General features: G+C 38.5%; 5 protein-coding genes across 6 annotated transcripts; 3 read left to right on the forward strand and 2 right to left on the reverse strand.

The window, feature by feature from the left end:
- On the forward strand, window positions 1,325-8,533 carry LOC18778821 (cysteine-rich receptor-like protein kinase 25). The gene is made up of 11 exons (XM_020561601.1): window positions 1,325-2,889; window positions 2,988-3,058; window positions 3,632-3,744; window positions 3,836-4,028; window positions 5,442-6,363; window positions 6,470-6,595; window positions 6,733-6,860; window positions 7,015-7,225; window positions 7,314-7,551; window positions 7,662-7,812; window positions 7,926-8,533. The coding sequence occupies exons 1-11, from the start codon at window positions 2,067-2,069 to the stop codon at window positions 8,262-8,264; spliced, it is 3,315 nt and encodes a 1,104-aa protein (XP_020417190.1). The 5' UTR covers window positions 1,325-2,066; the 3' UTR covers window positions 8,265-8,533.
- Window positions 9,827-12,877, forward strand: LOC18779967 (cysteine-rich receptor-like protein kinase 10). 2 transcript variants are annotated; one of them, XM_007213548.2, is made up of 7 exons: window positions 9,827-10,695; window positions 10,777-10,908; window positions 10,989-11,119; window positions 11,219-11,429; window positions 11,542-11,779; window positions 11,899-12,049; window positions 12,165-12,877. In XM_007213548.2, the coding sequence occupies exons 1-7, from the start codon at window positions 9,840-9,842 to the stop codon at window positions 12,522-12,524; spliced, it is 2,079 nt and encodes a 692-aa protein (XP_007213610.2). In that variant the 5' UTR covers window positions 9,827-9,839; the 3' UTR covers window positions 12,525-12,877. The 2 variants fall into 2 exon arrangements, with proteins under 2 accessions (XP_007213610.2, XP_020417428.1); XM_020561839.1 differs by having other exon boundaries at window positions 10,992-11,119.
- Window positions 15,461-17,728, forward strand: LOC18780357. The gene is made up of 4 exons (XM_007211532.2): window positions 15,461-16,588; window positions 16,890-17,024; window positions 17,098-17,244; window positions 17,325-17,728. Exons 1-4 carry the CDS (start codon window positions 15,728-15,730, stop codon window positions 17,631-17,633), a joined length of 1,452 nt encoding a protein of 483 aa, XP_007211594.2. The 5' UTR covers window positions 15,461-15,727; the 3' UTR covers window positions 17,634-17,728.
- Window positions 17,966-20,683, reverse strand: LOC18778391 (transcription factor ILR3). The gene is made up of 5 exons (XM_007211875.2): window positions 20,213-20,683; window positions 19,172-19,234; window positions 18,873-18,950; window positions 18,622-18,784; window positions 17,966-18,452 (listed from the first exon to the last, which is right to left on the reverse strand). Exons 1-5 carry the CDS (start codon window positions 20,356-20,358, stop codon window positions 18,186-18,188), a joined length of 717 nt encoding a protein of 238 aa, XP_007211937.1. The 5' UTR covers window positions 20,359-20,683; the 3' UTR covers window positions 17,966-18,185.
- LOC18778716 (thioredoxin-like protein CXXS1) lies at window positions 21,184-22,484 on the reverse strand. The gene is made up of 3 exons (XM_007212164.2): window positions 22,271-22,484; window positions 22,004-22,126; window positions 21,184-21,585 (listed from the first exon to the last, which is right to left on the reverse strand). The coding sequence occupies exons 1-3, from the start codon at window positions 22,379-22,381 to the stop codon at window positions 21,433-21,435; spliced, it is 387 nt and encodes a 128-aa protein (XP_007212226.1). The 5' UTR covers window positions 22,382-22,484; the 3' UTR covers window positions 21,184-21,432.

Consider the following 22,486-nt stretch of genomic DNA (forward strand, 5'->3'; position numbering starts at 1 on the left):
ATTTATATTAATATATATATATATATATATATCTCGTAAATTATATAAAACGGATGTGTTGAATTGAATGAACCAGTTATTCTTTCTTCTTCTTTTCTTTTTTTTCCTTAAATTTGTGGCACCAAGTAATTACTGATGTAATTGTTTGATTACTTGATTGGTAAGTACTAGTTAACTCGTTAAAACAAATTAACAGTGGTTCTTGAATCTTGCTCATGTCCGCGTGTTTAAGGGGACAACCCGATAACAGTGAGTGTCCAGACACCACAGGCCTACACAAAGGGAGTCTAAGTCCACAGGTCAGGTCAGGTCTTCTCTTTGAAATGTCTAAGGAGAAACAAAGAAAAAAACCAAAAGCAAACGTACGCAAAACGCACTCTTGTCTTTTGGCACTCCCCTCTTGTCTATTGCCTTTACTTCCCTGCTATATCCATCCGCAGTCAAGCAACCCTCTAGACCGGGGCAACAAGTAGAGTCAAGGTCTTCTCTTAATGTCCTATATATGTCTAATCTGGACAACCCTATTAGACTAAGGAGAAAAATAAGGTAACACTATTATATTGTAAACTATTGGCTATAAGAATAAAGCCAAGTCAGTGAACTTGGACAATGGCGGCAGCCTATACCTATAAATACGTGTTGAGTCCTCTATACAAGAAAACGAAGAGAGAAGAGGCCAATAAGCCAGTAAAAGGAAGGAGGCCAAGTTTGTATTAATAATTGGCACAAATTAATGTGCTAATGATCCAATTAAAAATATCCGCAAATGCACGAATTTATTGGGGTTTAGATTTGTAAGTCGGGGTCGATCCCATAAAGAACTATTGGCTTACTAAAAGTTCTAGTTTGAGTACGTAAAGAACACTTATTTGACACAACACAAAGGTAAGATATAAATTGCAAACTAGGAATGAGTAAAGAAAAGTAAAAAAAGCACAAAACAAAACAAGAAACCAAAGATAAATACAATCAGGAATTTCTATAACCCCTTTATCACCTAGTGAACAGTGCGCGACTAGTCACATAAACAGTGACAACCGATTGTTTTGAAGCAGATTGTGACCTGAAAAACAAAATGGAAGGCCACTGGTCGCATGAACAGTCAATAGACAATTGAATCTGAGAATCGTGCAAGTGGATCGGACGAATCCACACCATTAAGTCTAATACTTGAGTTTGGTTTTAGTTTAGAAATAGAGCTGCTTTCTGATTTATATATATATATATATATCGTAAATTATATAAAATGGATGTGTTGAATTGAATGAACCAGTTATTCTTCCTTCTTCTTTTCTTTTTTTCCTTAAATTTGTAGGACGAAGTAATTATTGATGTAATTGTTTGATTACTTGATTGTTAAGTGCTAATTAACTGGTTAAAACAAATCAACAGTTGTTCTTGAATCTTGGTCATGTCCGCGTGTTTAAGGGGACAACCCGATAACGGTGAGTGTCCAGACACCACAGGCCTCCACTAAAAAAGAGTCTTAAGTCCACAGGTCTGGTCTTCTCTTTGAAATGTCTAAGGAGAAACAAAGAAAGAAAAAAACCAAAAGCAAACGTACGCAAAACGCACTCTTGTCTTTTGGTACTTCCCTGTTGTCTATTGCCCTTACTTCCCTGCTATATCCATCCACAGACAAGACCAATAACAAAGTTGTCAAGCAACCATCTAGACCGGGGCCACAAGCAGAGTCAAGGTCTTCTCTTAATGTCCTATCCTATCCTATACGTCTAATTTGAGCAGCCCTATTGGACCAAGGAGGAGGAAAATAACACAAAACACGACTTACTTTGTGGTTCTAGACTAGCTGATAACAACCATCATTGATGTAGCAGTGTGAAGTATACCACATAAATGAATTAATAAATAAATACAATTCTCTATTAATTAAGGTACAAAATAATCAGCAAACATGAATTTGGCCAGTTGGTCGTTAGTCCTCCCCCCAAGAACACTCGCCCTTTATGGGGGAAAAAAAATTCTACAAAAGGATCAATAATATTCCAACACAGTTTTTGCTATAAAAGCTGAAGTTATTTTCATTCAGAGGAACAAACAGACAAATGGGTTCCTCAAGATTGCTAATTTTCTTCATTCTTCCTATACTCTTGGTCTTGGACCCTCTTGCTCCTGCCATAGCGGATGACCAAAACAGCCACACTCTTTGCACGGAGAGAGCAGACTACTGCTGGAGCTGCTCCAATGCTAACAACACCATCAACAATGGCAGCATCTACAAACAAAATCTCAACTCCCTCCTCTCCTCTTTCCCTTCCAACGCCCAAATCAATTCCAGGTTTTACAATTTTTCTCTGGGACAAGCCCCCAACACAGGGAACGCAATTGCCGTATGCAGAGGGGACGTTGCACTCAAAGATTGCCTTACCTGTTTCAAGGACTCTGTTTCCATTCTCCTGCAGAACTGTACCAGTACTAATGAGCAGGAAGCAATCATATGGGCACAGCGCTGTACGGTTCGATACTCGACCGTCTCGATTTTGGGTGTGCTTGAAGATGAGCCTGTTCTGTATTTGAAGAGCCCACGTAACGCATCAAACGCTGAACTTTACAATCAGGTGCTCAACCCCTTATTTAAAAATTTAAGTGAGAAAGCTACAGCAGGGAACTCTGTTTCAAAATTTGCAGCAGGGCATGCGCTGGTGCCTGTAACAAATCAAACTATATATGCAACTGTCCAGTGCAGCCCTGATTTGGACAAACAAAACTGCAGCAATTGCCTTGAAGAGTCCATCTCAGATATTCGAAAGTGTTGTGTTGGTGTGGAAGGAGCAAGAGTTCTTAAACCCAGCTGTTATTTGAGGTTTGAGTCCAATCCTTTCTATGAGCCTGGAGCAGATACCCTAATAAACCTTCCAGGCGAACAAGGTATAATAATTTATTTTTGTTTGTTGCTTAATTTCTTGTTTGAGCCCCAATTAGTTAACACCACGTTGCTAACAAACAGAGCCTTTTGATATTTGCAGGAAATAATACAAGTGGAAATAAGCCGAGTAACATTACAACAAAAGTGTCGCCACCGTCGTTCTTCCGATTGGTATTGTCATTGTGCTTATTATCAGCATTTGCATTCTTGTGAGAGTTTGGAAGCTAAGAAGAGCAAGAAAGTTCATTCAATTTTGTTTGATTACAAATTGGAATTTAATAAGGGCACTCTTTGTTTGTAAGTGCTTGAATTTGTCAAGGCCCGTGTAATAAAGATTACTGCTCTCTTTTTTTTCTTTTTTTTCTTTTTTTTCTTTTTTTTAATAATAAGAATAAGGATTATTCTATGGTATATTCTTTCTTCTTCTTTTTTACATTACGATATACGAGCTCTGATGCAAAGTGCAGACACTGTATGGTATAATCTTAATTTTGCTTTTGTAATGTCTAAGTGTATATTCGTGCCAAATCTAAAGGTCTTAGCAAGATTTTGGTGGAAGGAGATTCTAAGCTCATAATTGATTGTGTTAACAAAATTTGTGAAGTCCCCTGGCGTCTCTAAACCTTGGTTAAGAATATTCATTTCTTGGCTTGTTGTGAGGAAATCTCCTTTCAAAGTGTCCCACGTGAAGCAAATTTTTGTGTTTATGTTTGCTTGAAATTGAAAACCATGTCATTGTCTTAGGCTTGCAAGCAATTACGGACTGAACCAATCAACACCATTCTATATGCAATACGCATGGAGATGGCCGACAACCACCCATCGAAACCCACAACCAACTCCTCTCCGTCCCTCTTGTGTGCTCTCTGTTTTTTTTAATAAATAATTTTGGCTACTTTTTTAATTTGCATTTTGGGATGAATTCTTATTTGGCTTTCTTTTTTGCAGGTTCCAATTTCTTAGCGTGGGTATCGGTTCATCACCTCGCTGCACCTTTCTGCTTCTTAGTCTGAAAGTGCAGACTAAGAGCATCTCCACCGCAAGGACTTTAGCCAGGGCAAGAGGCCCATTTCCTCGGTTTTGGACCTCCAGCGCAGCACCTGCAGCCCGGGCAAGCCCTGGGTCCCACCAGCCTGGGCAAGCCCAAGGGTAGATTTTGCCTGGGCTTCAGCCCGAGGGCGCCGATGTCATTGGTGATGTCATGCTGATGTCAGCGAGTCAAAAAAATTGAAAAAAAATCCCAAAAAATTATGGATGTTTTCCCTATAAATACATAACAATTTTATTCACTTTCCCTATAAATACATAACAAGTTTATATTTTGTTGCATATTCTTTTTTTTTTCTTGCCCTTACTCTAGCCTTTTGGGGTGGAACCAAAAAAGGCAAGGCTGCCACTATTCACATGAATAGTGGCAGCCCTTGCTTGCCCTTACTCTTGCCTTAGCCCTTAGAGCAGGTCCATCGCTGAGGGTTGGCCCAGGCAAAAGGCAAGAACCAGCCCGAGTCCAGCTCCAGCGCAGAGAAAGAAGCCCGGGCAAGCTGAGGGTCCCACGAGCCCGGGCAGGCCCAAGGGCGAAATTCGACTGGGCTCGAGCCCGAGTTCAGGTGACGTCAGCGCTGACGTCACGACGACGTCAGCGCAAAAATTTGACTGAAGTGCGCTGACGTCACGACGACGTCATCGCTGACGTCACCACCAACGGTTACATGCCACGTGTCGGCACCGGGTGGCTCCGATTGGAATTTTTTTCAGAAATCCTACGGTTCTCATTTTTTTGGCCAAAAAAATTATAAAAAATCCGAAAAAATTCTGAAATTTTTTTTAAAAAAACACCAAAAATGTATGTATTTTTTCCCTATAAATACCTAACCATTTTATCTACTTTCAACACCAAATCTTCATACAATATTTTCTACTCTCCACTCACATAATTCATTTGACATGGGACACGCGGCACAATTTTAGAGGGTGAAAATTTTATCGAAAATCTGAGATTATAATTTTTATTAATGAATATCCGAAAATTTTATCTGGAATAAGACACGTGGCAACCGAGATTCACATCCGAAAATTTAATTACAAAAGATTATCAAAATTAATGATTTAAAGTATAAAAAAAATAGGAAATAAAGTACAATGAATAGTAATTGCCCTAGACTTGCCCTAGACTTTGCCCTTGTGGGTGGAACCACAAATGGCAAGGCTGACACTATTCACGTGAATAGTGTCAGCCCTTGCTTACCCTTGCCTTAAACTTTGCCCTAAGGGGTGGAGTTGCTCTTATGGGTGAAGATGCTCTAATGGACCACTTGTGTTCTTCTCAAGGTACAGGGACTTAGGGTTTCTTTATGAGAAGTTTAAAAATAAAAAATAAAAGAGAGGGAAATTTGGGTAACGTCGCTAACAGACAGGAGCTGACGATTGTCAGTAAACAAAATTCAATCAAATAACGTGTTTGATTCGTTTGACTTGTCGCCAACTACTAGCCCTACCATCTGTATCGACTTTTTCTTTCATTTATTTCATCACCGACTTCATATACCATATATAGCCACATATCATAATATTTAAATACAATATCCTCATACAGATTCCAAAGGGAAATGCAATGGTGTCCTCAAGATTTCTGTGTCTCCTTTTTCCCATTCTTTTACTCATCGCTACTCATCATCAAGCCTTTGCTGAAGAAGATTGGCTAGCCTATCAAAGCCACTTGTGTTCAAACAACAAAGGCAACTACACCACCAATAGTACCTACCGCAGAAACCTCAACACCCTTCTCTCCTCCCTTCCCTCCAACAACACCGGTAACGGCTATGGCTTTTACAATTCATCCTACGGCCAGAGCTCCGACAACAACCAAGTTTATGCAATTGCACTTTGCTATATGGTCAATATTGACGACCCTGGCTGCCGCAATTGCCTTAATGTCTCCAGGTACGCTCTCATTGAGCTCTGTCCTAATCAGAAGGAAGCTATGTTTTTCACCCACGGTTGTATGTTACGCTACTCAAACAGTTTGATATATGGCACCATGGAAACTGCGCCTTCTCTCTGTATGTCCAACCCACAAGACGTACCGTCTTCCACCGTCAACGAATTCTTTGAAAAGCTAAGGGAGTTGTTAGGGAGCTTAAGAAGTGAAACTGCAGCTGCTGGTTCTCTTCGTAAGTTTGCATATGAAAACACAAGCGGTGAAAATATCCAAACAATATACGGTCTTACGCAGTGCACGCCAGACTTGTCCGAGCAAGACTGCAATGATTGCTTAATTGGTGCTATTGGAGGTTTGTACATGTGTAGTAATGGGAAAATAGGTGGGAGAGTTATTAGACCCAGCTGTTACTTTCTGTATGAGGTTTACCCCTACATTAACATTTCAGCTGTCAAGCCACTGCCATCTCTACCAAGCCCACCATTATCATCACCACCAATATCTCCTCCTCTGCCTTCAACAACCGGGAATTCACAAGGTTTCTGAGTCTCTGAATTTTTGCAGTGTATATATATATATATATATATATGTGTGTGTGTGTGTGCAGAATGTTTTGATTATAGAAGATTTGGTGATTTTTGCAGGATCCAATAGATCTCGGAATGTCGTGATTATTGTTGTGTCAATCGTTGTTTCTCTGCTACTAATTATATCCATCTGCATTTGTTTGAGAGTGAGGAAGACAAAGGGAAAGCTTGAAATACTTCCAGGTACTGGAACAAAGTGAACTCTAGTGAACATCAAAATTCCATTTGATTTGCTGAAGCTTATTGTTGTTATAATATAATCATTTTTGGATGCTCCTTAAACAAAGAACCTATTTAATTTTTCTGAAATTGTTCCTCAGCCGAAGATGTAGATGAGATTGGAAATGCGGAATCCTTGCAAATGGACTTTGACACCATTAGATTAGCCACAGATGACTTTTCTGAAGTTAATAAACTCGGACAAGGAGGATTTGGCTCTGTTTACAAGGTAATTAATTAATTTCCTGCTAGAATTAATGATACATCACAGTCATATGGATATCACCTACAATATCAATTATTTGTCAACGTATATATCCTTACATGAACGCGTATTATTTTCTTTGTTATATATTTGTCTATTTTGTCCTGATATTTTTCAGGGTAGACTTTTCAATGGAGAAAATATAGCAGTAAAAAGACTTTGTATGAATTCTGGACAAGGAGATATAGAATTTCAAAATGAGGTCTTGTTAGTGGCCAAGCTTCAACATCGAAATTTAGTTCGTCTCTTAGGTTTCTGCATGGAAGGACAAGAGAGGCTTCTTGTCTACGAATTTGCCTCTAATGCAAGTCTCGATCGTATCATATTTGGTATGGATATAGTTCTATATTCTATTTGTATGACATTCAACAAACAGTACTATACTTAACATAATCTTCTATTTGGATGAATACATAGACCCAATCAAGCGTGCAGAGTTGGATTGGGATGGACGATACAAAATTATAGTAGGCATTACTCGGGGGCTCCTTTATCTTCATGAAGATTCTCGTCTTAGAATTATTCATCGTGATCTCAAAGTTAGTAACATCTTGATAGATGGTGAAATGAACCCCAAAATTGCAGACTTTGGCATGGCAAGATTGTTCGTGCTTGATCAAACCCAGGCCAATACCAAACGAATTGTGGGGACCTAGTAAGTACTAGACCAGCTGGCTATAGAACTTATACATAACTGAGTGATGCTATATATCAATAATGTCCATCCATATAGTTAAATTTGATGACCATTTTGCTGGTTTACAGCGGATACATGGCTCCAGAGTATGCAATGCACGGGCACTTTTCAGTTAAGTCCGATGTCTATAGTTTTGGTGTGTTAACTTTGGAGATAATAAGTGGACAGAAAATTAGTGATTTTCAGCATGGAGAGAACGTGGAGGATCTTCTAAGCTATGTAAGTAAAAAAAAAATGTGTTGTTTTGGCGCATTACACTAAATGAATGCAATGAGAAAGAGAAACATTTGTATTTCTGGTTATGTTTCTCTCACATTAACAAATCATTGTAGGCATGGAAGAATTGGGTTAAAGGGACAGCTTCAAATCTAATAGATCCCACACTGAGGATTGGTTCAAGAAGTGAAATGATGAGATGCATCCACATTGGATTATTATGTGTGCAAGAAAATGCCGCTGATAGGCCAACCTTGGCTTCAATTATTGTCATGCTGAATAGCTACTCTCTCGTTCTTCCAGTGCCCTCACCGCCATCGTTTGTTATGCACAGCAACACGGAATTCAAAACTCCTTTGTGGGCATTGGACTCTAATTCAGATGATCAATCACAAAGCAACTCTACGAAAGTGTCGGTGAATGAGACTACTATTAGTGACCTATACCCTCGCTAGCAAGTGTTTAAGGTATGAAAGCAGGAAATATTGACTTGACTTATGTAGAATTGTGGAGACTGCAGCTGCAAGTTCCAGGCTTTGGAAACCAAATATGATTAATGGCACCAGCGGCCTTCCTACTTTTCTGAAGCAAATAAACTAGGACGGGGGATTTGGTTCTGTTTACAAGGCAATAACAAAATAACAATGAGTTAACCTTCATATATTTCCATGTCCCAAATAACAAAATAAATAAATGAACTTTCATATTCCTTGACTTAACGTCACTCTTTTGTTCCATATTCTTTCAAGGTTGGTTATTTAATGGAGAATGTATAGCAGTGAAAAGGCTCTCTGTCAATTCTGGACAAGGAGATTTAGAATTTAAAAATGAAGTCTTGTTTCTTCAACACCGAAATTTAGTTAGGCTCTTGGGTTTTTGCTTGGAAGGAATTGAAAGGCTTCTAATTTATGAGTTTTTCCATGATGCAAGTCTTGATCAAATCATATTTGGTATTTATGCTTCAAATGGTTTTCATATTTACTTTCACCCTAAGCGATTTATCATAAAATTTCATACATGTCACATATATGCAACAAACCTTGTGTTTTCATTAATACATATATAGACCCGGTCAAGCGCACACAATTATATTGGGATAAGCGCTACAAAACCATAGAAGGCATTGTTCAAGGGCTCATTTACCTTCATGAAGACTCTTGACTTAGAATTATTCATCGTGACCTCAAAACTAGTAACATCTTGATAGATAAATGAACCCCAAGATATCAGATTTTGGCATGGCGAGGTTGTTCGTGCTTGATCAAACACAAGGAAGTACCAATCGAATTGTGGGGACCTAGTAATCTGATATCTTGGCCAACCATGGCTTCTATTGTCCTCCTAATGCTTAATAATTATTCTCTCACCCTTCCAAGTACCCCTCACAGCCAGCTTTGTTTATGCCATACTAGTGATGGATCTAACGTGTGCGACACAACCGGGTCGGATCGATCCAAGATTCCAAGACCAACTCTCTTTTTACAGCACCGTAAGATGAGGTTTCATTGTTCCTCGATAGTGCCTGAAGATGCATGGAAACATTTATGAAATTAATTATAATGTAATTTTGCATTCCTTTGATTCAACTTTCTTTTAAATAATGTTGTAATTTACCAAGTCTAATATCACTTTTAAATTCTAATTGTACTCATTAGTCTTCGAAGGCGGTGGTAATTAACTAAGAAGCTTCAATCAAGCTAGAGATGCAACCTTTTTAAGCGTCGAATTAATTAAAAATGTAAAAGAAAGTATAGTGGACGAGTTTAATATACTTTGAGATAATCAACTAGTCTCCTCAAAAATCAGACCGCCGACCAGTCCCGTCTTTATCAGCACATATCTTAATAATTAATTACAACCGTGTTTGAAACCTCACTGGTGGTCAAATTAGAACCAAGTCTCGATAGGCCATGATCCATCCGTGAAAAATATTCTCAAACAAGAAGCTTCCTTAATGAACTAGCTAGAGTCTAGAGAGACGTAAAAACTACAAATATATATACCAGGATTCTGCAGAGACCAATTACGCCATGCCAGCAATGGTTTCCTCAAGATTTCTATTCTTCCTGATTTATGCCATTCTGTTACTAATCATGATCACTCAAGCCTTTGCTCAGCCTGCTTTTCTGTACCACTTCTGTAAAAACAACATAGGAAACTACACCACCAATAGTACCTATCACAAAAACCTCAACACCCTTCTCTCCTCCCTGCCCTCTAATGAAAACGGTAACGGCTATGGCTTTTACAATTCCTCGTATGGCCAGAACTCAGACGACCAAGTTTACGCAATCGGACTCTGCAGAGGAGATGTCAAGGCAGAGGATTGCCGCAGTTGCCTCAACAACTCCAGATATGCTCTCACGCGGCTTTGTCCAAATCAGAAGGAAGCCATTGGTTGGTACGACAACTGCATGTTGCGCTACTCCAACAGCTCCATGTACGGAGTCATGGCAACTATGCCTGCTTTCTACATGCGCAACCCAAAAAATATATCTTCGTCGGGCATGGACGGGTTCAACCAAGAGCTGAGGAAGCTACTGGAGAGCGTAAGAAGCGAAGCTGCAGCAGGCGGTTCTCTTCGCAAGTTTGCGTACGGGAACGCAACCGCTCCAACTTTCCAAACAATATTTGCTATTGCGCAATGCACGCCAGAAATATCAGAGCAAGCCTGCAGTGACTGCTTGGTTGGTGCTTTTGGAGAAATCCCCCAATGTTGCCCTGAAAAAGTAGGAGGAAGAGTTGTTAGACCCAGCTGTAACTTCAGATTTGAGGTTTACCGCTTCATTGAGCCTACAACTATTCTGCAACTGCCATCGCCGCCGGCCGCGCCGCCAATATTATCTCCTCCTCCACCATCAACCAATATTACCACAGTTTCAGGAGGTAACCTATATGTTGGTTTCATTACGCTTAATATATTATGATATTATCCACAAGTATTATATTTTTTGTTTTAATTTGTAGGACCAAAGAGTAACACATCTCGGACTGTCATCATTATTCTCGTGCCAATCGTCGTTTGTTTGGTACTAATTATATCCATCGGCATTTGGCTAAGAGTGCGGAAGACAAAGAAGAAGCTTACAATACCTCCAGGTAGCAGATCGATTTAATTATGTTACAACTACTTCTTCACTATAAACCTTGAACTTGATCAATTTTTGTTGAATTTTCAGCAGGCGAAGATGCAGATGAAATTAGAAGTGCAGAGTCATTGCAATTCGATTTTGACACCATTAGAATTGCCACAGATGACTTTTCTGAAGCCAATAAACTAGGACAAGGCGGATTTGGTTCTGTTTACAAGGTGATAATACATCATTATTTATATCAATTACATGCCAAAGTAACAATAAGTTTATCTTCCTTGAATACAACTCATTTGTTCTTAATTATATTCTTTCAGGGTAGGCTATTTAATGGAGAAGATATTGCTGTGAAAAGACTTTCTACAAATTCTGGACAAGGAGATTTGGAGTTCAAAAATGAGGTCTTGTTGGTGGCCAGGCTCCAACACCGAAATTTAGTTAGGCTCTTGGGGTTCTGCTTGGAAGGAATTGAAAGGCTTCTTATTTATGAGTTTGTTCCTAATTCCAGTCTCGATCACATCATATTTGGTATATATATATGCTTCAATGATCTTTCATTCTTTCTTTTCACTTCAAAGATTTTCTTTTCACTGGTGTGACTTCCAACAAACATTAAAGAATCGTTTTCATGAATATGCAGACCCAATCAAGCGCACACAACTGGATTGGGATAGCCGCTACAAAATCATAGTAGGCATTACCCGAGGGATCATTTATCTTCATGAAGATTCTCGACTTAGAATCATCCATCGTGATCTCAAAGCTAGTAATATCTTGATAGATGCAGAAATGAACCCCAAAATATCAGATTTTGGCATGGCAAAGTTATTTGTGCTTGATCAAACACAAGGCAATACCAGTCGAATTGTGGGGACGTAGTAAGTACTTGACTAGGCTACATAGCTTATTATATTATAATTGTGATGGTTAGCTATATCACTAATCCAAAATTTTCATCCATGTTAATGATAACATAGACATTTTTACTGATATTCAGCGGATATATGGCTCCAGAATATGCAATGCATGGACACTTTTCTGTTAAATCAGATGTTTATAGTTTTGGTGTGTTAATTTTGGAGATAGTAAGTGGGCAAAAAAATAATTGCTTTCGCCGTGGAGAGAATGTGGAGGATTTGCTAAGCTATGTAAGTAAATGTGTACATATATATAGTAGTTTATGTGCGTTTGCAATTGAATTGAATGGAACCAAGAAAAGAAGTTATGTCTAACTCTATTATTTCTACAAATTAATGGTTGTAGGCATGGAAAAGTTGGAGGGAAGGGACAGCTTCAAATGTAATAGATCCAACATTGAGGACTGGTTCAAGAGCTGAAATAATGAGATGCATCCACATTGGGTTATTATGCGTGCAAGAAAATATAGCTGATAGGCCAACCATGGCTTCTATTGTTCTAATGCTGAATAGTTACTCTGTCACTCTTCCAGTACCCTCACAACCAGCATTTTTCAGGCATAGTAGCGTTGGATCTGACATGTCTTCTTCAGGATGGACGAACAATTCAGGGTTGACAGCCGGGTCAGATCGATCGAAGAGCAACTCTGTTGTTAAAGCACCAGAAGATGAGGTTTCAATGATCACAGAAGTATATCCTCGATAGCCTGAAGATGCATACATGGAAACTTACATTTGTTAAATTTTTTTTAATGTAATTTAGCATTTCCTTTGGTTAGGTTAGGTGCGGAATAAGACTTGTCAATGCATGTGTCCGTTGAATTGTTAGGCTCACCTTGTGCAGAAGTTTCGATTAGGTGGTTTAGCAATCACAATAGAAGAAAAGGCAATCAATCAAACGACGACTTTGACTAATTTGGCTTGTTTTGTTGCCCACTCCCATCTCTGTCAAGTTTTTTATTTTTCTCTCGGACCAGTCTTCGTCACATGCTTTGCTTAGAATGAGATGTTCATTGACTTCATTAAAAGTATAATCTGCCCTTAATTACACGACATTTATCAAAACTTGTTGTGTTTAGTTTACCCAACTCACATCAGATGCAGCTTGTAAACTGACAAGGTTTTTTTTTAAGTTTTCTTGCGAAATTGGCAAGTAAGTTGCCTAGGAAAGAAGACGACATGTCCTGGGGGTTGGAATGGGTTTGGAGCTTATGGGCTTTCTCTCCTCGTTCGATCGACTAGCTTACTAAGGTCAACTGAAAAAATGTGCTATGAAAAAAACAAGAAATCTATAATTGGGCTCTCTTTGTCTGGATCATGATCATGCATGGACCACGGAGAGGCTTAAAAAAAAAAGAAAAAAAGTGCAAGCACTATAATTAAAATACGTTGGAGTCTTCGTCTTGGTCTTCCACTAAGGTAAACCATGTTCTACTTTGGCGGCGATGTATTATAACTTTTGCCATTCGCTCTATTACAAATTTCTTGGATCCTATAGTCTAAGAGATTAAGAATATATATTGATGCTTGTACGATCGGACAAGAGAGAATGATTGTTAACTAGCAAAATTTAATTAATTAATAGAAGAATGCTTCTAGTTAAACCAAACCTTATCCGATTCCATTGTTCTACAGACTTCTAATAAGCGCTTTTAGCAATTTGACAACAAAAATAAGCGCTTTTAGCAAGCATTGATCCGTTTAACAAACGTGCAATATTAACTGGAACTGGAAGCATCGATTTAACTCAGAGCTCTACTTTCTGAGAATAAAAAGCTCCGGCCGAAGCTTTTATATATTCTTATTTCCTATTTGAGAAGCACCAGCACCACTCAGAACAAACACATCAATTGAGATCCTTAACCTCATCATATATACCTCTGCAGGTTTCACCTTGTACAATGAGCCAAAAGAAGATGTCTCAACTTCTATATTCATTTTCAAGATTAATGAAAATTAGAAAGAAAGAACCCTAATTGCCAATTGGACATGGTGTTCAACTGGGCAGGCAAGGAACCCTAATTGCCGAGCCGACCAATAAAATTCACCACTCAGTCTCCGCGTGCACAATGACATATACATATTTTACTGTAGGGGTGCTCAGATTTGATCCATCTTTCATTACAAGTTCTATTCGTTTGGAATTCATTTTTAAATATGGACCGGTGATACAAAGCATTCAAGATCAGAATGATGGATTTTCTTGCTTTTTTTTTTTTTTTCTGCTTTTCAAGACAAACACACGAGGCACAATATTACTACAGGATGGCCACCGATCCACAGTATCAACATGAGCATGACATAAAAGAATTAATATTGTATCAACTTAATCTATCTGGATCTTCCACATTTTGCCGATCCAACACTCCCACAATTAATTCTTATTATTATCCTGGATTTGAGAAAAGCATCTACATGGAAAGCAACTTAAAACAAAAAGCACTGCCTGTCACACACTCAAATAATAATAAGCTATCAACTTACTTAAAGACACAAAGCTTCTAGATAAAAAAACACTTGGACCAACCAATATCAACATGCACTGTGCACAGGACTGGGAGTGAGTAGTAGAAACTGTAGCGTTCTAATGGCCATTTTGGAAACTAAATAATGTATTTTAAATTTATGAATATTAATCATGTCTTTTATTCACATTATAATATGTGTATTATTACCCACCCTTAGTAACCGAATGGTTAGGGCGAACTCATAGGTCATGAGTTCGATTCTCTGCAGAATCAAACCAAAATTTAAGTATGGGGCCGTGACAGTGGGTTGTTGCGCTAGTCTCCCCCGGGTTACAAAGTCTTATCGAACTTTGTAATTTTCCATATAGTGGAAGAGTTCTAATCACTTTGAAATTTTTCGGAGCACAACCGAACTTGTATATACACATAAGTGACAACACAGACATCCTCAGATATTATACATATGATGCAATGTTGAATGTATGGACATGTGATGTGATAAATCAAACAACAAACACCCAAAAGGGGCATATATATTTGTATAAAAAAAGGAAAAAACAAGAAGCTCTGTTGGAAAGCAAACTTTCCACGGTTCCTATATACTGCTCACATTATCTATGGTGCAGATACGCAGTTTTCTGCCAGTTAGGGAACACGTATCTGCTGCAAGCTACTTGTTATGTCTTGTGCTTGCAGCTTACTTGTCTCAGAATGGAAAGACTCTACATGTTTTGATTGAGAGATTAATTTATTGTCTATTGGTATTCAGTAAATGTTCAATTGGAATTTAAGCCATGGTTACCAACTTACCATTCTGCTGCGAAAAAACTTAACTATCACACATTGTATCTCTTTATCAGCATCACACTCGTGTTGTATATTAGTTGTTTTTCTTTATTTCTCTCGTCACATAATTAATTAATTAATTAACTTTGATCATATGATGATGAGACAGATAAAGTGAATATAACATATTACATAGGAGTTTCTATCGAAATGGTAGTGATGGTTTGTAGGAATATAGGGAAAGATGGGACTGGTCCATTGCCCAATGCCCTCTATAGATTTCACCCCTTATGGTCGTGAGGTAAAGTTGCAAGCCCCTTTTTCTCGGTTTTTTCATTTCAAGATAAGTTCGAAGTTCCTTTCAAAACAAGGGAGGAGCTCCTTGTAAAGTTAGAACATTAAAAAAACAAAAAATTCGCAACAACGATAGATTAACAGACTTCGGCTGCCTCCTCTTGTATCAAAACAAACTTAGGAGCACCGTTATATCATAAAGCCATGACAGTCTTACCAACCAAATAAACATCAATTCAATTAGAAAAAACACAAATATATTTTGTTATTATTGTTTTCGGATGTTGTCGCTTCTGTCCACTTCCTCCCAAATGCCACCGAACACTTGCTCCTTTTCCTTATTAAAAGACCACTACATAAGATGGCTCATCTCATAAACAGAAACAGAACCAGAACCAGAACCATCAAGGATTATTCAAAGCAAATGAAGAACCATAAACTTACATGGCTATGTCTTTCCCTTTCAATTCTCATCACCTTCTTCAGTCATTCTCATGCAAAACAAATTCAGCGCATCTCAGATTTCCACAGAATTGACCACTTCCTCAACAAAACCTATGAATGGTTGAGCCACCAAAGAGCACAGCACAACCATGAAACCCAACTAAAATTTTCAGCCCCCATTGTGTTTGCAGGAATCTTCTGCTTCCTGGCTGCCTCTATATCCAGTGCTGGTGGAATTGGTGGTGGTGGGCTGTTCATACCTATATTGACCTTGGTGGCAGGTCTAGACCTCAGAACAGCCTCCAGTCTGTCAGCTTTCATGGTCACAGGAGGCTCAGTTGCAAATGTCATCTACAACTTGTGCAAAGGAAGTGCCAAGTTTGGTGGCAAAAATGTGATTGATTATGACATAGCACTTCTGTCAGAGCCATGTATGTTGCTGGGAGTAAGTGTTGGAGTGATTTGCAACCTTGTTTTTCCAGAGTGGCTGATCACCATACTCTTTGCTCTGTTTCTTGCTTGGTCTACCTCAATGAGCTGCAAAAATGGTTTGGCGTACTGGAAAATGGAGTCAGAGGAGCTGATGAGAAATGATTGTGAGAATTTGGGAAATGGGTTGAATGATGAAACAGAAGGGGTCAAGGGTATTGCAGAACCCCTCTTAGGAACAAAAGGAAAGTGCATACTAAGACTTCCATGGACAAAAATGGGGGTCTTAGTTCTGGTATGGTGTTCTTTCTGCATCATCTACCTTTTTCGTGGCAACCGGTATGGACAGGTTAGGCTGCTCCTTATTCAATTTTCCTCCAGTATGATATAGAAACATCAAATGATGTTTAAGACTCACTTTTCATCAATGAAAAATCTATGAATGCTATGCATTCTGTTTTGTCAAATGATAGTCCTGGAAACATCCGCCTAGAGACCATATTTAAATCTGGAAATCTAGCTATAATTGAAAAAGAAATCAAATTTTAAGCATCAGCACAAGTGGAAAGAGTCGATTTCAGTAGGGCACAGCTTCAAAGCACATATATTCGAAAGTGTATTTTCTGAATGTGACTCTTCGATCCTTGCAGGGTATCACACCAATAGAGCCTTGTGGAATAGGTTATTGGGTTCTCTCATCAGTCCAAATCCCTCTTGCCATAATCTATACAGCCTGGATCCTATGCAGAAAAGAGAACCTTCAACATCATACTTTAAACCAAAAGGTATTTAAAATTTGTTAGTCTTTTCGACAAGGATTTCAATAAAACTAAACCGTTTCTTTTACTCTTGGTGCAGAATATTGAGGACCTGCCAAAAGTTAGACCATCAAAACTAATTTTCCCACTAATGGCACTATTGGCAGGGATTTTGGGGGGTGTCTTTGGGATTGGGGGTGGAATGCTTATAAGCCCTCTTCTTGTACAAGTTGGGATAGCACCTGAGGTAAAATTATGGTCTCATCCATCACAATTCTATCTTCAAAACTGTTTAGACAACTTCTCACCAATTCACATTTTGTGCAGGTAACAGCGGCAACTTGTTCTTTCATGGTGTTCTTCTCGTCTTCCATGTCGGCGTTTCAGTACTTGTTGTTGGGCATGGAGCATGCAGATACTGCACTCGTCTTTGCCATCATGTGTTTTGTTGCATCACTTCTTGGACTTGTAGTTCTGCAGAGAGCAATTAAAGTGTATGGAAGGGCTTCTCTCATTGTATTCTCAGTCAGTACAGTGATGGCTTTGAGTACTGTTCTGATGACAAGCTTTGGGGCTCTTGATGTGTGGAGAGACTATGTATCTGGAAAATACATGGGATTCAAACTACCATGTTAATAATAACAATAATCCCAAACAAACAAAAAAATTATGTCAAAACAAATTTCGTAGTTGCTACTTTACCTAGTTAGTTTTCTTATCAAAGCTAAAAAGGTTGGGCTTGAAAAATCTTGCACTGTTAAGCAAACTACTCAGTTAAGTCATCCTAGTGTCCTATTGCTTCTCCACTTCAGAACTTTCTTAACGACGTGTCGTACAAATTTACTAGCATCTTCATCATCAAGAATCATAGTCAAACGGTTTAGCTCAGTTTTCATGGGCAACGAGTAGCATAATGTATGCTTCACAGTTTTGTAATTTAGAACACAGACACCTTTGGACCAGAACAGTTGAGAGGTCAAAATTGGAAAATTTTATGAAGGAAACTTGTTCGTGAGAACTACAAGTTACAACTTATCCAAAGCAGTCAATGAAAATATCCAGTCTTTCATCCAGTAAATTCAATCTTATGTGAAAAATTTTAAAACTAGAACACAAAAATCAACAACGAGAAACAACAGCTAAAAAGGCTATCATTAAGCACAAGGCAGACAAATAAAAGCCTGGCACTCATGCAACAGGGGAGCGGAGAACATGGTCTTGTGAGGTATCAACTGCAGCTGGTGGCATGAACTGCCACATGGAAACTCCAGGATATCCTACGAAGGGCATCAGTTTGCCACCAACAACTTGGCCTGGGGCAGAAAATGGACCTGGAATTGCAGCAGGGTGAGGCAAGAAGCCTGGCTGAGTATTCAAGGCTTTAATTTGCCGCTCAATGTTCTCTTTCTCTGTTTTGAGCCTCTGCTTCTCATCACGAAGTTCATTCTTCTCAGCCTGTACAAAATGTATACAAGTAAATGAATAAAAGCATCCTATCAAAGAACCAACAAGAATTTGGACGTCTACTCAAGCAACTTCAGCAAGCAAATCTCCTTACATGAACTGCATCCTAATACGGCTTATAACACATAAAAGAAAAACTACAGAACAAACGCAGGCACACCTTTAATTCATTTATCTTCTCCTGCAGATCTCCATTTGAATCCTTCAGTTGCTGGGCTTCTCCGCGTAACTGATTCACCACTCGAACAGCATCACCCAATATAGCAGCCTTGTCAGTTTTGGGTGGCCTTCCAGGTTCAAGCATAGAACTCAATTCCAGGAACCTAAAAGTTATGCAACAAGTCAAGATGAGAGAGAGAGAGAGAGAGAGAGAGAGAGAATATCATTGAGTATTAGGGAACTAGAGCATGCCTGTCGTTCAGTCTATCCCTCCGCATTTTCTCTCTGCATGCTTTAGAACCAGTCACATTGCATGATCCAGACCTCACCCTATAATGGAAACAATAAACACAAATGAATCATGCTGAAACAGAAGGAGAAAATATAGCATAAGTATTGAGGATCTGACCAAATTCACAATAAATAAAAAATCCATCCATGCTAAAGCATTAATTCAATAAACAAATTCAAAAACCTGGAAACAGCAAACGGGTAGTAATACACCATTTCCTGTTTAACAAGTCAAGAAGAATAAGACTCAATAGATATACCGTTTTCGAAACCCACTTTCCTTGATACTGTCTGAATTTCCAAATGAGTCATCAAAGTCCACGCTGAGAAAATAGCAGCAAACAAATGAGTTTGTCGTTAGAACAAAGAAAAGTTGATCTTCGTCAACATAGTATAGCCAGGTTGTTAATTAAGCAGAATGGGAAAAAAATGAAAAAATGATAATTTAGTACTCAGAGAAAGAGAAAAATGCAGATAAGTTTTAGTTAGTTCCCTTATACCAGCAGCATCTTACTTGCACTCCAAAATACTCTTTTTACCAAATATCCTCATAACCCATTAAAGATTAACATAACAGACTGCTTAAAACACACACATGTAAACAAAAATGCCATACTTGAATTTGCGCAAACAAAAAAAAGAACTCAATGAACTGCAGGAGGACATCATAAACCCTGCAAAAATGGCATCCTCATAGCCACAGACTCAATGAAGGTGATGATAAAACCAATTACGAATAATTAGCCAACCTTGAAAATCCTCAAGGATTTAAACTTAATATAATCACTTTTTAAAGTAAATTCAGCTTAAATGGACATAGCATATGCTCAAGTCTATAACCAAAGCGGCCAGCATTTTAATGAACTTAGCGACATCGTGTTAAATTAGAGAACAGCCACAGATCCACTTTTTATCATTTTGATACAACTAAGCTGCTAATAACAATATTATATTCACAATACTCTCTGAGCATGTACCCTGCACATGCAATGCTTGCTTAGCCGACTTGCAGTTCATGATTATCATAAAGCATCCAACTTTTTACTGTATTTCATATAGGCTAGAAAATAATTATACTTCAGGCCAGCAATATTATTATATTACCTCATTCGTCAAAGAAAAACCTCCAGAATTAATAAATAACGAAAACAAATTTGAAATTGAGACTTCGAATAAAGTACTAATAAAAACAACATTTACCCTCCAAAAAAACAGACACCCAATTCACATTCAACAGCAAGGAAAACCCAATTGCAGCAAAATGATTAAATTGGTTGAAGAAAGTAAATGGATTGTGGTACCTCGGAGCGGCCGGAGCGACAAATGAATGAGACGGCCAAGTGAAACCGGGCAGGTCAAGGGGCGGTAGGTCACCGCCAGGTACAGGAATATCTTCTAAAACTCCATAATCGAAGACCCAGTTGTGATTTTGCGGCGGCGAACCCATGTTTTATCGGTCGCCGGAAATTCTGAATTTCCGGCGGTGACCCTTTGCAGGGACAGAGCCCGCCGTTGTGGGTTGGAGCTTGGGAATCGTGATGGAAATTTTAAACAATTATTATTGTTATGAAAAACTATTTTGAGCCAATTTTGGTTGAAGGGTTTCGGTGGTTCGGATTATTATTGCGTATATGGAAGTGAAAGAAAAGGTAAGATATTGTGATTTATGGAAAGCGTACAAAAGGAAGGCGCTGGCGGGTCTCCAAATTCTCGCCACACTGCACACGCAGCCACCACAAAACGTGCCATTATAAAAGTCTCCTTTTCAATTTTCGCCACTTTTATTTTCCTACTTTATTTCTCAGGTCACTTGTTCTTTGGATATGGCCTTAGAATTCAAGAACCTTGGGCTTTAGCTTTTGTCAACGGTCAAGTGTAATGAGAAATGTTCTTTACTTGCATATCAAAGATGTCATGTTGGAACAAGAATTCTATAGTGAATGTCTTATATGTAGATTTTAGGTAAAGCTATATTTCTTAGTGGTTCGATCAAATTGGTTAACCTAATCCAATAGTTAAGAACCAAAACCTCATTTAAGGGTCATATATCAGTCCCTCACTATAGAATGTCGAACAAGAATTCTACAATAAGGGCTTTGTATATATGTGTGAAAAATATCTCTCAACTCTATTTAAGACTATAACTTGTATTAAAAAAAAAAAACTTGGGCTTTTACACAAACAGATAACCTCTCTATATTTTCATTACAAGGCCCGATGAACCCAACAGTGGAAAAGAGAATCAAAATTATCAACAATTTGGGCCAACGCATGAAAGCCACTGGTGAGAAGATATCTTTTTGGGGCAGAATTTTTATTAAAAATCACAAGCAAATGTGCACCATGTAAGATGACATATGAGAACAGAAAGAATTACAAGCAGAAAATGTTACATTTACAAAGTTCAACATCCATACAGCAAACCAAAGAAAAACTTATCATCCATATCTGTGCTAGAACCCATCACAACCACTTATTTCACATGTTCAAACTTGAAACTGCGTGATATCACACACTGCTGCTACGCAACAGAAACACGTATGGACTGAACAAAACCCTCGATCCATTTCCTTATCTCTTCAGGATTGGCACCCACAAGCTTGTCAACCAGTGCACCTTCCCTCATCAGCAAAAAAGTTGGCATAGCCTTTATCTCCAGTCGAGTCGCTACCTCCTAAGAAAACAAAAAAAAGGAGAGATTTTTATATCCATATCACCATCATAAACAGCATCAAACCTTCCAAGAGTTTTTAGTCCCTATCTTTAATTGTCAAATGATTATGAATACCAGACAGCAAAGTCTTATGAAAAGCAATATCCAAAAAAGCATAAGCAAAGAAGATAAACAATATCAGATGACTATGTTACCTAGCAGCTCAGTCTTGAGCAAGGCTCAAGTACCAGAAAAAGATAGATATATATATATATATATATATGCTGATATAGTCAAAAACACTTTCATAATTGACAATTGGTCAGTGGAAGATGGTCAATTTCAAACACAAAGAAGATTCTAGGATATATATATATATATATATATATACAAAAATTAGACATATTTTTGTGTCAAGGAATTAGGCCAAGTTAATTACCTTAACCTCATCCACATCAACCGCGAGAAACAGAACATCCGAATAGCTTGAAGCCAATTCCTCAAAGAATGGGTTCATAGCCACCGAAGGCATGCACCATGAAGCAGTAAAGTGTGCAACAATCTACGACATATCCAATTCCAACCCAAGTAGACCCAAAAAAAACCCGGCAAACAAACGCACAAATTAAACTAAAAACTAAAAATTCAACAACAAAGTCATAAGAACACGGAACTGTGTTCAATTGAGATGTCTGAGGAGACTTACAGGGCAGCCTTGGTTGGTGGCTTGGGTTACATACAAGTCCCAAGTCTCCACAGAATCAACCTTCATGACTCTGGACTTTATGGGCTGCGCTTCCTGTACTTGACTATCCATCTCTGTCTTCCCTCCTCTGTTTCTTCTGGCGTTTTAGTATTTGAGTGTATTGACAACCTATAGCCCTGTCTACGACTCTATAATCTAGATGCTGCTAGATGAGAT

This window comes from Prunus persica, chromosome G4 (genome assembly GCF_000346465.2).
Source record: "Prunus persica cultivar Lovell chromosome G4, Prunus_persica_NCBIv2, whole genome shotgun sequence".
Taxonomy (NCBI): domain Eukaryota; kingdom Viridiplantae; phylum Streptophyta; class Magnoliopsida; order Rosales; family Rosaceae; genus Prunus; species Prunus persica.

Coding starts and splice junctions, on each gene's coding strand:
- LOC18780357 (XM_007211532.2), top strand. CDS start 15,728: ATGGCTCATCTCATAAACAGAAACAGAACCAGAACCAGAACCATCAAG. Junction 16,589..16,889: donor GTGGCAACCGGTATGGACAG/GTTAGGCTGCTC, acceptor CGATCCTTGCAG/GGTATCACACCAATAGAGCC. Junction 17,245..17,324: donor AAGTTGGGATAGCACCTGAG/GTAAAATTATGG, acceptor CATTTTGTGCAG/GTAACAGCGGCAACTTGTTC.
- LOC18779967 (XM_007213548.2), top strand. CDS start 9,840: ATGCCAGCAATGGTTTCCTCAAGATTTCTATTCTTCCTGATTTATGCC. Junction 10,696..10,776: donor TATTACCACAGTTTCAGGAG/GTAACCTATATG, acceptor TTTAATTTGTAG/GACCAAAGAGTAACACATCT. Junction 12,050..12,164: donor TGGAGGATTTGCTAAGCTAT/GTAAGTAAATGT, acceptor TAATGGTTGTAG/GCATGGAAAAGTTGGAGGGA.
- LOC18778716 (XM_007212164.2), bottom strand. CDS start 22,381: ATGGATAGTCAAGTACAGGAAGCGCAGCCCATAAAGTCCAGAGTCATG. Junction 22,127..22,270: donor CCACCAACCAAGGCTGCCCT/GTAAGTCTCCTC, acceptor GATATGTCGTAG/ATTGTTGCACACTTTACTGC. Junction 21,586..22,003: donor TTGATGTGGATGAGGTTAAG/GTAATTAACTTG, acceptor TTGTTTTCTTAG/GAGGTAGCGACTCGACTGGA.
- LOC18778391 (XM_007211875.2), bottom strand. CDS start 20,358: ATGGGTTCGCCGCCGCAAAATCACAACTGGGTCTTCGATTATGGAGTT. Junction 18,951..19,171: donor GAAAGTGGGTTTCGAAAACG/GTATATCTATTG, acceptor TTTCCATTATAG/GGTGAGGTCTGGATCATGCA. Junction 18,785..18,872: donor AGGGATAGACTGAACGACAG/GCATGCTCTAGT, acceptor CATAACTTTTAG/GTTCCTGGAATTGAGTTCTA.
- LOC18778821 (XM_020561601.1), top strand. CDS start 2,067: ATGGGTTCCTCAAGATTGCTAATTTTCTTCATTCTTCCTATACTCTTG. Junction 2,890..2,987: donor AAACCTTCCAGGCGAACAAG/GTATAATAATTT, acceptor TGATATTTGCAG/GAAATAATACAAGTGGAAAT. Junction 4,029..5,441: donor GGTCCCACCAGCCTGGGCAA/GCCCAAGGGTAG, acceptor TACCATATATAG/CCACATATCATAATATTTAA.